The sequence below is a fragment of the Pagrus major genome, chromosome 4, assembly GCF_040436345.1.
Source record: "Pagrus major chromosome 4, Pma_NU_1.0".
Classification (NCBI taxonomy): Eukaryota; Metazoa; Chordata; class Actinopteri; order Spariformes; family Sparidae; genus Pagrus; species Pagrus major.
Genome location: NC_133218.1, coordinates 7,395,301 through 7,409,476, shown reverse-complemented (window position 1 = coordinate 7,409,476; position 14,176 = coordinate 7,395,301). Strand labels below are relative to the sequence as shown.

Sequence of the window (14,176 nt, the reverse complement as noted above, 5' to 3'; positions counted from 1 at the left end):
TACTCTAACTAAGATGGATAGTATGGGAAACATTATGATGTGAGCATTACTGTCAGAGAGTTAGTTAAATGTTAGTTTAAATAACCCCTGTGTGTAATTATAGCTCGACAGAGCTGCTAACATGGCTGCAGACATTTTGTCTTGTCTTTCTATTCATTTGGTGTTATGGCTGGGGGGTATTTCTGTGGCATTAATGTGAATTTTAAGCTATATTTTTCTGTCTTGGTGAATTCTACTTCTACTATACTTGCACTGCTTGTGGTGCTTACTCTATTCTCATGCATAATTCATTTTCATTTTATTTTTCATTTAAAACTCTTCTGAAAGCTTGCTCCTGTAGAGATGATTTTATGAAATCACTTCTTCCTTTAATGGCCTCCTGTGTTTTAAGTGTTTTAAATAATGCTACTAACATCTAATACAGCTAATACAAACATCTACAGTACAACGACTACTTCTGTTACTACTGTTTGAGCTTGAACATTTATTGCTGCCGATAGCGATGATGGTAACACAGAGTTTTGACAGTTTCCATGTAAACAGCAGCTGTAATTGAGCTTGAGACAGGAAGTCAGAGTTACCTCACTGTTCCTCTTCAGCAGCTGCAGCACGTTGGCGTTTCCTCCCTGCACACACACAAAAACACACACTAAGTATGTGCACACAGACACAGCTTCTAGTGTATTCTAGCTTCTAGCTGTATTTGAAATAACGATGACTTCATAATATATTACATATATAGAATAGAACAGAATAGAAATTATAATGCTTAAATTAACTATGGATTGTATATTTAATGATCTGATTCTGACACACTCCCTTCACATCCTGCTGAACCCCCTCTGAACTCTGGCTCTATGCCCACTATAAAATGTTAATAAAAATCAAGTACTGCTCTTTTATTCATGTACAATTAACAAGGAATGGCCTGGTGTCGAGTTGGTTCAGAGACTAGAAAAAATGCTTTTGTTAAACGGCTCACTACAGTAGCTCAGTTTCCACTAAAACATTCAAGAAACAATTATGTGCAGTCCAGCTGCAGGATATATGACTTCAAAGGCTAGAATCCAGTGTGGAGCTACAATAGCAGCACCATAAGGCAGCCCATTCATTTTCATCCACTGCTCAATTCTTATACAACTGATGGTCGCCATTAGCAACGGGACCTGGCAGGGAGAGTCAAGAGGCTAATTCACTGGAGGGAGAGAAGCAGCTAAATTCATCTTAATGGTATTGTTGTTAATGTTGGAGGACAAATGCACCCCCACATATGGCCTCAGGTTCTCATTGAGGCGCGGGGGCGTCACAGCGTCAGAGTAGAGAATAATTGGCTCCTGAGATGCCGACCTTCTTTAAAACGCTGTCCGACTCCGTCCTGCGCAGATCTCCCGCCGTATCCTCGCACTCATCTCTGTCTCCACCTGACACAAAGGGAAACCACAGGAGACAAGAATGAGGCAGGCAGCAAATAATACACATTCAGGTTCACTGCAAGACCAGACGAGAACAGAGACACAATGTGATATGGAACATTTATCATATCTTAATATTGTCAGATGTTGAAATTGTCTCTTTAAAATGAGATCACAGTTAGGACAGTAAAAAGTCTTTTCTGTTCTCCAGAAATATTTGAGAGTCAGCGACAGGTGTCCACTACAATTCATTGTGCAACAAAATGTGCATAATGAACACCGAATGGTATTAAAAGTGATAAAACAAGATCAACACATAAAATACATTTTCTGTGAAAATTAGGTTTTTGTTTTTAAGCGTTTTGCCTCATGGTTATGTATTTATTGATGAATCCACAGGAGAATTTACAGTTCTACTGCAGTGCAGCGCATTCTGGTTGTTGTGGATTTCTACCTTTTGACCTTTTGCAAGGGCCATCTTTCAGCCGGTGAAATGCTTCTTTAATTGACTAATCGTTCAGTCTAAAAATGTCCGTCATAATTTCCTATAGCAAATGTAACATCTTTAAACAGCATGTTTTGCACAACCAACAGTCCAAAAAACCCTAAATATATTCAGTTTATTATTCTGAAAATAGCTAACGATTAAGTTGTTTCACTAATTAATGAATTAATGAATTGACAAATAATTTCAGGTGTTTGAATGTATATCTCTCTCTCTCAGTGAACTGATGCAGCATAAAGTCATTTTGTTTTTTCATATTAAAATTATGCACAGCATGTGTTTGTATTCATTTCATGTTTTTATTAGTTGCATTTTGTTTGCCTTTAAATTCCCTTTCTTCTCTACATGTGCAAATCACATCGCTTCTGCTGAGCCCTCCTTTAACTTTTTAACCGTATCTGACCTACTTATAGTGTGTGGTTCTGTTCACTCCACACATCTCTAATATTAGTTTATAATGCTGCAATTGTTCGACACACTGCCTCTGATGTTAATATTTTTTTTTTTTTAACAAATTAAAGGGTGAAATACGCTTTTAAAAACACCACAGTGATAAAAAGATTCTGTAGTGCCATTTTTCCTCATCAGTTCTCCAGGTGCGGCTAGTCTGGACCTCAGCAGAGTCCCTGTGAGCTTGCAAGCCGCTAGTTCACAGGTAGCGCCCCAGGCCACGTCCCCCTCAGGAAGCAGCAGCTCTGCTGTCCAAGTCCCCGTCAAAAATGTTTTATCTAACTGCACTGAACAGGGGCATTGTTGGAAGTGCTGGGTGTGTGCCTGCAGTTATGTGACCACTAAAAATCAGTTTAGGGTGAAATAGTGAAATATTTTACTTTTCAGACCTGGGCTGGGCTTCCAGCAGTGTCACCGCACATTTGCAGTCCAGTCACTGACTCGATGCAGTTATCTACACCAGCAGGTCTGGGTTCAGTGCCTTTGACTGTTACAGGCTTCAAACGTGTAGTCTGGCTGACCACTTGGCTGGTGTGCACAATCTCTCCACAGAAAACAAGCATTCAGCAGCAGACTTACTCTTACTGCTGTGCATCTGGTGACTGTCGAAGCCTCCAAAGGTCTCGGCCCGGCGGGGCAAACACACCGGCCCCACGCCTCCTCCCTCCTGGACGCTGGCCATTGCCCCACCCAGGCTGCTGTTCACCAGCGTCTGTAACGTCTCCACTGTCATACACACACACAAACACACACACACACACACACACACACACACACACACACCACAGACGCACAGACACACACACACACACACAGACACAGACACAGAGGCAAACATCAATGTGCAGGTCAGTAAGTGAATTATCCTGGCTAACTGTGTTACTGTTCAGCTCTGCACTCATGAATCCTACCAGGCACTTCTGCTTTCAACCTGCTGCTGGCTCCTGTTGCTAGGCAACTATTGACAACCTGTTTGAACCGCAGAGCTCTTTTACACAAAGTTTAAGCATCTTTACCATCGAAAATTATATGAACTGTGGAGAGACACATACAGTATTGGTATCCACATGTGTATACAGATCACGCAGCACTGTGACCTTTCCGCTAAAAATAAGGGAAACAAAGCTGTTGCTGCTGGACGTAAAACATGATAACCTCAGCAGAAGAAATGACATTACTTCTGCCAATTCACATATCAAATAAGGACAATTATTGCTCCAGGCTTTAGAAGGAAGAGGTGAAAAACACATTCTGTAATAGCACAGCCAAACCTTTTCTGCTACATTTAAAAAGCTGAACCACTGCAGATGCTCTCCTTCATACAGTTGTTCCTGTATTAGAGCTGAATACAATTCATAGTTGAATGTCAGTTACACAACCTGTAAACTATACAACACTTCCTGGGATTTTGTGAACAATTACACCTTTTCGTGGAACACTTTGCTGGCAGCACTACTTAAAATCATTAAGAGTGAACTGCATCTGTGCTGGCTCAGTCCTCCCTACGCAACACCAAAAACAGTCTGAGTGTGTATTATTTAGAATGCAAATACACAGACCACAAGACAGCTCTTGGTACATCAAATATTACAATGCTGTTTAACTGCATCTTTTTTCAGTCAGTGTATATTTTTTCTACATTTTTAAAGCCCAGGAAATGATGAGAATGAAAAAAAAATCACTGTTTTGACTAAAAGCCTGATTTTGTATTTTCTCATACATCTTTCATAATACAAAAATAAATTGTAACAAATCAAAATTCAGTGGAAAGCAGTGATATAAGATTGTATGATTCAACAAGAGAAATGGCTGGAGAATACTGTTTGATGCACTCAGGCTTGAAATATTTGTCATATGTATATTTTTGGAGCAGTTTTTCACTCTCTGCTTAGAAATGTCTAGACCCGTGTCTTAACGTGCAAAGAATGTGTTGTTCTTCTCCGTCATCCTTCACATTTCATTCTCTCTTTGTCACCATATACAGAATCTCTCTCAGTCTGTGCTGCTTTCTTCGCATTCACATTTGATGAGTGGAGCTGCTATAGCAGAGCTGGAATAAAATCCGAAAACACACTTTGACTCCTTTAAAGTCTTACATCGCTCTACTTGAATCATCCTAAAACACAAACATTCTCTCCCACAAGTTCTGCTCTCTCAAGCTCTGTTTAGATCCAACCACAAACCATTGACCTTTCAAGTATCTCAGAGAAAAAGTGCCCATCGGATGGACTTAAAGAGAATAAACATTTTTGATTAACATAAAAATCAGATGCATGCAAAAAAAATGGATATGTACTTAAACTCCTGTGTAATGTCGTGTTCAATATCTACTTAGCATGGAGGGGTCGAGGTCACTCAGCCCTCCAGATGGTTGTCCAAATGGAACATTTTCACATAAAAAGAAATTCAAAGTGTGATTAATAAATAATAGCTCTCTTCAGTGTGGATGTTCCAATAGCAGGGTCTTGCTACTTGTACATGTGGGCTCACTGACATGGCGTTAGGGGACACTCGATATGGAATAGAGCCATTGTTAATGTCATTAGTAAAAACAAGTGAGTGTTTTTCCTACAATGAGTCAAAATGTATCTTGTTTTCTATCTTGGACAGTTAGCTTTAATGCACATGTAGTGGCATATTGAATGATCCTACATAACAAGCATGTTATGAAAACTGCAATAGACAACTGAACAGAAACAGTTGTGCTATCAGTGGTACCTATAAATGAATTTGGCTGAAATGAAAACTACAGCCTGGTCCTCAAGTCTCTTGAGTAGTTCCTTCAATCAGTAGCTACTGATTTAAACAAAAGTCTTCCTGTTCCCCCATATAACCTTTAAAGTTCTGTTCTGAAGGACCATCACCCAACTGAGGGCACAGGTTTTCAAAATGTGTAGGGTGCAAAATTAACTTTTTTGTCCACTGGTTCAAATTTGTTATTGTTTTTTTGGCTTGTGAATGAAGCAAATCTACCAGCCACTTTCAAATTTACCAGGATTTGGTGAGTGCCTGATGCTAATTGTGTTCCCAATGTGCAAACAAATATTGAATTGTTGTAGCCCCTATACTTCCTGTTTACTAGGAGGGGGTGGATGGTGCAAGAACAGATGTCTTGATTTTGTCTGACGTGGGTCCCACAGTGTCAGATTTTAAAAACCTCATCTGGCCTATGTTAATGGGGAAAGCAATGGAACAGGACCTGAGTGTTGTTTAACACACTGTTGGGTGTATTTCATGCTTCCATGCGAGACTGAAAACAAAACTCCATCAGGTAACTCTCCTATGTACTAACAATTTGGCTACAACTACAACTTGCACTTTATACATAGGGTTATACAATGTGTGAAATGTGTGTGAGCTGACAAAAATGATATTGTGTAGGTGGTTATTGATTAAAAAAAATCTGTGTGTGTTCAGGTGACATCCAAGTTGCAGCTGCAACCATAAATATGTGGATGGAAACTGAGATACAGTACTGTCTGCTTCTCTGTCTCTATTCAGTCCCGTCAGTTCTGCTTGATAGTTAAAAATGCTGGATGAACACACAACACGCACTGTAAACACTCTCTTTCTCTCTCTTACCTTCCTGCAGGGCATCCTTCATGACTGACGCCCCCCTGGGCGGCTCCACGCCGCAGGCTGACCTGAAGAAAGGTTCACCCTGCCGGCAGACCTCCTCGCCCGTACTCAAGCCCTCCCACATCCCCCTGAAGAGCTGCACCTTCTCCTCCAGCAGAGACATGATCTCTGTGTCCTTCTGCTTCAATAGATCTGACCAGCAGAGGCAAGAGAGGGAGAAAGAGAAACAGAGAGTGAGGGAAACATTTTGTGGTGATTTGAAGCAAACTTATCCCGGTTTGCTTTCACACCAGCACTCCAAACGTGTTTCTCTCACCTCTCATCTCCTTGGCTTTAGTCTCCAGCTGTCTCTTGTCATCTTCCGTTTCACTGGGAATCCCTTCATCTTCATCTCTATCCCTGTCCAACCAAGTGAAAGAAAAAAAACAAACACAAAGAATTACAGCTTATAAATTATACACGAATAAACATCTACAAACCAACATTTCAAAAGCTACATCACATACAATATCTATTTCTAAATTCACAAATAGTGACGGGGCATTTAAATTGATTAATCAGTTAGCTGATTGACAGAAATTAACAGCCAAATCACACAAAAATGCCACTGATTCACTATTATCTGACATTTTATAGACTCAACAAGTCTTCAAATAAGGATTACTGCAAATAATGATTAGCTCCAGCCTTATCTACAACCAATCAGTACGTACCAACATCGACACCACAGGACAACACTTTCTCTAGACAGGGATTAGACAACCCTGAGAGAATGCATATGTTTTTTGGTGGAACAGAGGGACAGAACATCAGTAGAAAACTATTTTTGTTTTTATCACCTCCGTTCCTGCCAATAGCCTGATCTCAATTTTGTATTTTGACAGAAGTCAGACAGAGAAAGAGAGAGAAAGAGGGAGACAGAGTACTAAATCTCTCTCCTTCCCGCTGGCTGCAGTCAAATAATCCTCTGCTTATAGCGAGCTGCCCTTGAAGCCAATCCAGCATTAGACTGTCCCTGAGTACATCCCATCCCCAGGTAGAGTAGTGCTAATCCTCCTGACAGCAAAGTGCTCTGTCGCAGCTTACCGTTTATTACTATCAAGTGAACTGGGCTTGGTCTAACTCCTGGGTAACGACACAGACACACCATAGGTGAACCCTAAGAGGCCAATACTGAATGTACAGCAATTTGAGGACAGAGTTTGTTCTGCAGTAGAGGTTACAGGTTAGGTCACGTTTGGGCTTACATGCTGAAGTAAAACTTATGAGAAAACTGTTCTTCTGGCTACAACAAGCATACATTCTTTTGAGTATTAACATATTGCCCTAAATATTTTTCAGTAAAAACACCTCAATAAACACATAAATAAATCCCACTTACATGGACTGCATGGCTTCCTGGATGAGATGCATCCAGGTGTTGCGCTCATCCTTCGAGCTGGCCAGGACCTCCATCATCTCTGGAATCGCAATGCCTGCCGTGATGAGGAAGAGGCCGCGCTCTTCGTTAGCGACCTCCCTCACAATCAGCTTCTGAAGGGAGATGACCGTGGAGCGCTGGTCCTTCAGGGAGAAGAGGGTGGGTAAAGGAGGGGAGGGATGGATGGAGGCAACAAGGGAAGAGGATGAGGAAAAAAGATGACAGTGGGAGGGTCAAGGAGGAGAAAGGGGAGGAGGGAAGACAAATGTTGAGGATAGGGAGAGGATGGGAACGGCAGGAAGAAGGGTGGGGTGAAGTCAGAGGGGGAGAAGAACGGATAATTATAGAGGGAGGGAGGAAGGGGAAAGAAAGAAACAAGTGCAGAAAAGACAGAAGTGTAGAAAGAAGGAAGGTCAGTAAGAAAGAAGAAGGATTATAGGAAGAGTAAGCAGTTGGTGATAGAAAGGGAAAAGGAAAAGAAGAAGAGAAAATTAGATTTTGGTTAACGCTATCATCCACATGAGAGTCAGCTGACTTAGAGAGCCTCAGCACACAACAAACCACTGGTTCATATCTGCTCTGAGCATTAAAACTCTGAAAGTGTAACCACATCCCCACATTTTTCCTGCAATCTCTTGTCTGAAGTTTGAAGGATAGGTTCAGAATTTTTAAGTGTTTCTTTCCACTGTGACTAAGCTGTAAAGGAAACGAAATTCACAGAAATGCATTTAAAGTTCAAATCAAATAAAATGAGGAGGCTATCTTTTGACAAAGTCTTTTTGTCATAATTCCATCTTTGTTTTACTCTTCTTTCACTGCACATCAGGTAAAAGAAAAGCAGTCTTTGGAAACAAAAACATGGTATTTGTACTAAAAGACTAACTCTGATTTGGCTAACTCAAGACTCGCCACATTTAGCATCACAGAAATACTTCCTATCATCTGTCAGGGTGACCTAATTGCTACTGACTGCTTGTACTGTTGGTGATCTTCACAACTGAAGCATGTTCTGCCCAGAACTCATGCTGCTTCACATTGCTGTGATCCAATAGGAACCACATGTTATTCCTCTTTTTTTTAAATCCAACAGCTTCAACTTAAACATGTCGAGCCTTGTTTTAATGATAGATGTGATTATTATGCCACAGGCCTCCCCCTGTTGTTATTCCCCCTACTGAGTGTGTGGTGTGTGAAACTGTGAGCCCTGTAAACATGGGAAAAAAACGCCTCAAAACTATATGATTTATCACAGTTGGGTTATATGCCGAGGGCCAGAACAGCTTTATTAGGTGCAGCTAGCTAGCTAGAGGCAGGCATTATTACACAATGGGAAAGCTAAGCAGGCCAGCTAACGCTAACAACAACAGTGGGATAGGAAAATATGACAACCACATATCTGGCTGCACTCATAAGATCTTTATTACTGGAGGGATGGAGGGAACTGCAGAAGTAAGGAGGGAGGAGGAGGAGGAGGAGAGATATTTAGAGGCAGAGGGAGAGAGAGAGATGACAGCAGGAATTTACCAGCATGGCGTAGACGTATTTCTGGTCTTTCTCTTGGAGGAAGACGATGACGTCTGATAGTAGCAGAGCATGGACGTCTGGAGAACAGACAGGAGAAAAGTAGTTTTATTTATTTTTATGGCTTATTATTAAATTATCCATTTATATATTGTCTGATTTGTACGTATCTTAAAAAGACTATAACTATGATTTTGTAGAACAATCCTCTGTTGTTTTATAATAAATAAATAGAATTTTGAAACTTGAATGATTCATCTATTTTTCACATTTCCAAACAATCCTGACATATTTACAGAGACAAAGAAAATGTGTGGTCAGTTAAAGGGCAGTAAAGCGGTCAGTGAGTATTTTCTCACCCTTCAGTCTTCCCTGGCTGTTCTTCAGTTGCAGCACTCCATCGTGGATCAGCCTCCTCCTCAGTAGATCCTCCCTGGCAAAAATCTGACCGCTCTTCATCATCATGATGGACTTGCTGTCCGTGCGGCCGTGAAATTCCTTCAGACGACGTCTTTTCTCGTGCTCGTTCACCTTGCTATCCACCGCTGCTATCACCTCCTTCACCAACCGGACAGAATCCGTCAGGTCTTCGTAGTCTTCCTCGCTTTCTGTTTTCGACATGTGACAAGGGGAGTTAGAAAGGCAACAGCAAAGCAGGCTAGCATTAACAAAAGTCTTAGGTTAGAATCAAGACACAGCATAAAACACTTGACCCCATTTTGACTTCTGATGGGATAGTACTGAAAGCCCACAATCTGTTTGTCAATTTGTTTCACTTGTTTTATGCAGAAAGTTATAATTTTAAAGGTTGTTTTTTGTTTTATCCAGGTGCAGAACCAGGAGAATCTCCAGCGCAGGCTAAAGCCATTATCCTTGTTGCAAGCCCATTTGGTGATTTAATGGCTCCCAACTAACACACTTCAACCAGATTGGTAGAGTGGCACAGCTGATGAGGTGTTTGTGCACAGCAGAAGGTGCAGCGAAATTTTGGTACCCATTTTGGCCTTTAACTGCGTTTCCTGCATTTCCATTCCCTGATAAACCTCTGATTGAAAATGTCACTACAGAGAGGACTGAAAGCCTTTTTCTGGTTTTATTTGGTGGAGCTGGATACACAAACCTTCAAAAGTGACCTTAAGTTCTTTCATGTGTGTTGATGATTTGCCTTTTTCATTTTGACATGAATTTTTCTTCTGAGCAGACTTGCACTTGTGGACCACAAAATTTTTAACACTTCTTCTTGAAAAAAAGGGATGGCAGTTCCTTACATCCTCTCCCTTAACAGGATTATTCCATTGCAGAAAATATCCTTTTCTACCTATTTATCTTGTCTGCACGAGTCATTTGTATGCAACGTTGGCCTCGCTGCCTCACCTCTGCTTGTTGGGTTAATTACGGTCGATACTTTGTATAGATTGTTCTTTTCTAAATTGTTAAAAAATAACCTGCCCTTTTTTCCTGAAAGGCTTCATTCAACAAACCTTAATGGGATTTCAGGATGTAGAGAGTAAATATGTGTAAAGATGCACAGATGATTACCTTTGTTACTGAATTGAAGTTTCTGGCATTTTGGTTGTGAGAGAATAAGATGTCAGAAAACATGAAAAGAAAATGGAAACTTATTTCGGAAACTCCTGACCTAATCTATTGTTGCTGATTAGCATATCAGAGCTGTGGTGTTCATGCACTGAACTTCTTGCTTGTCAAGCAAACAGTGTGGTCAGTACCGCACTGACTTTTACTTGTTTACTCAAATGTTACTTGTGTCTCTAACACTAAATCTGCTTCATCTGGTGTGGTTGTGGTTTTGATCCGAATTTGTTGACAACACTTGTAACAAAAGCAAACAACCACACAACTGTCACTTAAAACTGCGATTGATGCAAAGAAATACACCATATTTGTCAGACTGAGCCCCGCCCACTTCAAATTAGAGGGACGATCACAGAGAAAAAAATAAAGCAAAGACAGATATCTCTCAAAACTGTTCCGACTGTGGCACATGCTTATGTAGGACCTCAGTTAAGTGTAAGGGGCTGAGAAAAAAGGTTTTTAGGATATTTAGAGAAATCAATTAACATTCTGGGAAATGCATTTATTTGCATTCTCGTTGAGTGTTACACGAAAAGATTAATACAGCTCTTGCATCTGTGTGGTAAAACTAAGCTACTTGCAAAGACTGGAAGCAAGGGAAACAGCTCGGCTGTGTCTGTCCATAGGCTGACTAATTAGCATGTTATACTGGGTTTATTCAATCCATACAAGAACCAAAATGTAAAAACAACATGTTTTCATTCTACAGGGGTCATAGTTGCTGATTCCTCTTACTTCCCGTCTTTGCTCTGAGCTAAACTAACTGGCCTCTGGTTGTAGCTTCGTGTTTAGCTGACGAATAAATCGACATCACTCTAATATCAAGTTTTCTATAATAAAAGAATCACGCGTTTTTCCCAAAATGTAGAACTATCCCTTTAGTGTTATGCCACTGTAGTTTAGATATCTGTAGGTGTAGGTGCTCCTCTCTCTGTCTGTTTAATCACTTTCACTGCTCATGCTCAATATGTGGCTCATCTGGTTTTCTAAATGAAATGAATTTAAAAGCATTTATGAGTAGCAGAGTAGAACTGCTTAGAATCCAATCACCAGTAGCCTGTAGGTCTGCACACTGAGAAAAGCCCCAGAGTCAATATGGAGCTGATATGCATCTTGTGTATTTAGAACTTGGCTTTTGGACTGAAACTGCTATGTTTTTCCCTGAAGTGGAATACTTCCCTCCTGTGGTTGTTGCACTTCAGTCCTCCTGAGCACCAAAATAATATCGCTAACTTATGTGTGTGCCGTGTTATTTCCACTGAGTATATATCAGAGTTGGCAGGAGAGAGTCCTCTTAAAGCACCTTGGGGATTAAGTCAGAGTTCCACCGTCCCACATAGAACTATAAACAGGCTTTAGGGAAGGATTAGTGAGAATGTACACAGTATGAGGCCAGCTGACGAAAGCTGCTTTAAATCAGATATAAATATGGCGTGAAATATTTCAGCACCTCAAAGTATGCTTGATCTATTATCCCAAAAACACCTGTTCGACATATGTTTCAGGTTTCCTCAAATATTTGAAAACATGTAAACGAATAAGAGGAATTGATGAACTACTAAAAGAGATATTTTTGGAATAAATGTGTCTAATCACGGGTCCAAAATGAAGATAAATGAGAAATATAAATGTAGCTCATATGGAAAACTGAACTGCTTGACTGTGTATATTGCATTTGGTTGTGATTTCATTTCATATCGTATATATTTATGGATTTGACACATTTCAGTGCAGCGAAAATATGCATCTCAACAAATCTTAAAACTTAGCACCTTGCTAAAATATTTCGATGTGGTTTGAACTCCAAGTAAACTTTATTCTCTAATAATCCATAAAAAGCTAAAGCAAGCAACATTTTCTTGATACTAATAAAATGACTGGCCTTATTGTGTCTTGTTTTCTGTGACTCGTTCATGGGCAAATACTTTAGATCCAATTATAAAACGGATCAGACTAGCAGAGCGTTCCAAGTAGAATAAGGGAATCTAAGTTATGTAAGAATTAACGATTTTGCTTCACTGCCTAAAATCTATGGCTTTAAAATCACTCTTTTGCTCTGCACTGAGAACTAAAGAAAAAATAATGTGTTCTGAATAGTGAACGCTTTGTATTGTAAATTCTATGCATGGTGATAGTGTAAAAAGGACAAATAGCAATTGATTAAAGACTTATGTGTCACCAGCAGAGACTACAAAGTAGAAAATAAACTAAATTAAATACATATTTGGAAAATAACAAGTATTCTTCCTCTATATACAGGATCAGAATATCCTATGATTCTTACAGTATATTTTACTCTATTACCTTGACCATTTGCTGCTTTGTTCACCTGATATAGTCTGTAGTTGACAGGGTTGTCCCAATTAAACAAACATCCTCCCTCCACTTTCCCTAACTTACTCTATTATGCACACACATTAATAGCATGGACGAACAAGAAGACATGAATCTAACCTTTGGTGTGCTGCAGCATTCTCTGAATCAGCACCGGGTACTTTGTTATCCTCTGGGTCACCAGCAAAATGCATTCTGGGATGCCGAGCCTCCGCACAATGCTGCTACTCATCTTTTTCTGGAAGAGCAAACGACAAGTGCTGTAGTAAAACGTGCCAACACAACAGGTGGCTCAAAACAGGCAAGGTTTCAAACAACCACAGGGAAACCTTGAAACACGACTGCTGTACAACAATGTATTAATAATACTTGAGAAGGTTTTTGCTGTGAGTATGGAAATGACAGTTACACAGACATAGACAATGCATAGAAGATGAAGCACTGAAGCTTTAAAAAATCAAACAAGCAAAAACAGTCTGAAGGGTAATGTGGCTTTATACAAAAAGTTTCAAATATATTTATGTAAAAGACTAAGAAACAAAAGAAAGGCAAGATTGTAAATGGCTGTTGACTCAATGAGCAGCACTCTATAGAACAATATTTTTGTTAGACATCTATTCAACGAAAAACAATAATGTCTGGAAAACCAGACATCTTTAAGTGAAATATATTTTGATGAGCTAAAATGTGTCTTACTTTGATAAAGGCCTTGAAGCGTTTGTCTTTGGTCAGGAGGTCCTTGTAGAAGTTTACCGCCTCATTGTGGCGGCTGCAGAATCTTCCATAAACTTTCTTCATGGTTTCGCCGTTGGAACCTGAGAACTAGAGCACAGTTTAACAGGCATGAATACACAAAACAAACAGTGACTGCACAGCAAAAAAACCTAGGCTAGAAAGTTCTGTATGAAGTAGGGCTCTGATTTCTATTTCTAACTCAGTTGCTAAGATACAAAACTTTAACAGTAAGTTGAGAGAAATTTGAGGAATTTGTGGAGAGTATTAGGAGCTATAAACATATCTAATTCAGAAAAAATGTGAGTTTATATTAGAAGTGAATATATGCAGGATACTAAAACGTTGGCATAAGTTATGGATTTGAACCTTTGATATTACTTCCCCCACAGCTAAGGACTGTGGTCCTGAAACTTGGAAACAGGAGTCTACAGCCATGTTAGCTACTCTGGGAGGCTCAAGACACTGGTGATTACAGTTAAATGGTTTAACTTACCATGTTAACATTCGTGTATACCATCTTAAATTATTGGTTAGTATGCTAACATTTGCCAATTAGCAGCATTATTTTATTAAAATGAAAAATAACTGAAATTATCAACAGAATATGAAGAAATAAGAGTTTTTATG

General features: G+C 39.8%; 1 protein-coding gene across 1 annotated transcript in view; it reads right to left on the bottom strand.

Moving 5' to 3' along the window:
• LOC140994660 (A-kinase anchor protein 13) overlaps positions 1–14,176 on the bottom strand; it is a 122,166-nt gene that overhangs the window by 9,666 nt on the left and 98,324 nt on the right. Inside the window, 10 exon segments of the mRNA XM_073464396.1 lie at positions 582–626; positions 1,348–1,421; positions 2,947–3,093; positions 5,950–6,138; positions 6,263–6,345; positions 7,328–7,509; positions 8,891–8,967; positions 9,247–9,495; positions 12,935–13,052; positions 13,511–13,636. Coding sequence (XP_073320497.1) covers positions 582–626; positions 1,348–1,421; positions 2,947–3,093; positions 5,950–6,138; positions 6,263–6,345; positions 7,328–7,509; positions 8,891–8,967; positions 9,247–9,495; positions 12,935–13,052; positions 13,511–13,636 — 1,290 coding nt within the window.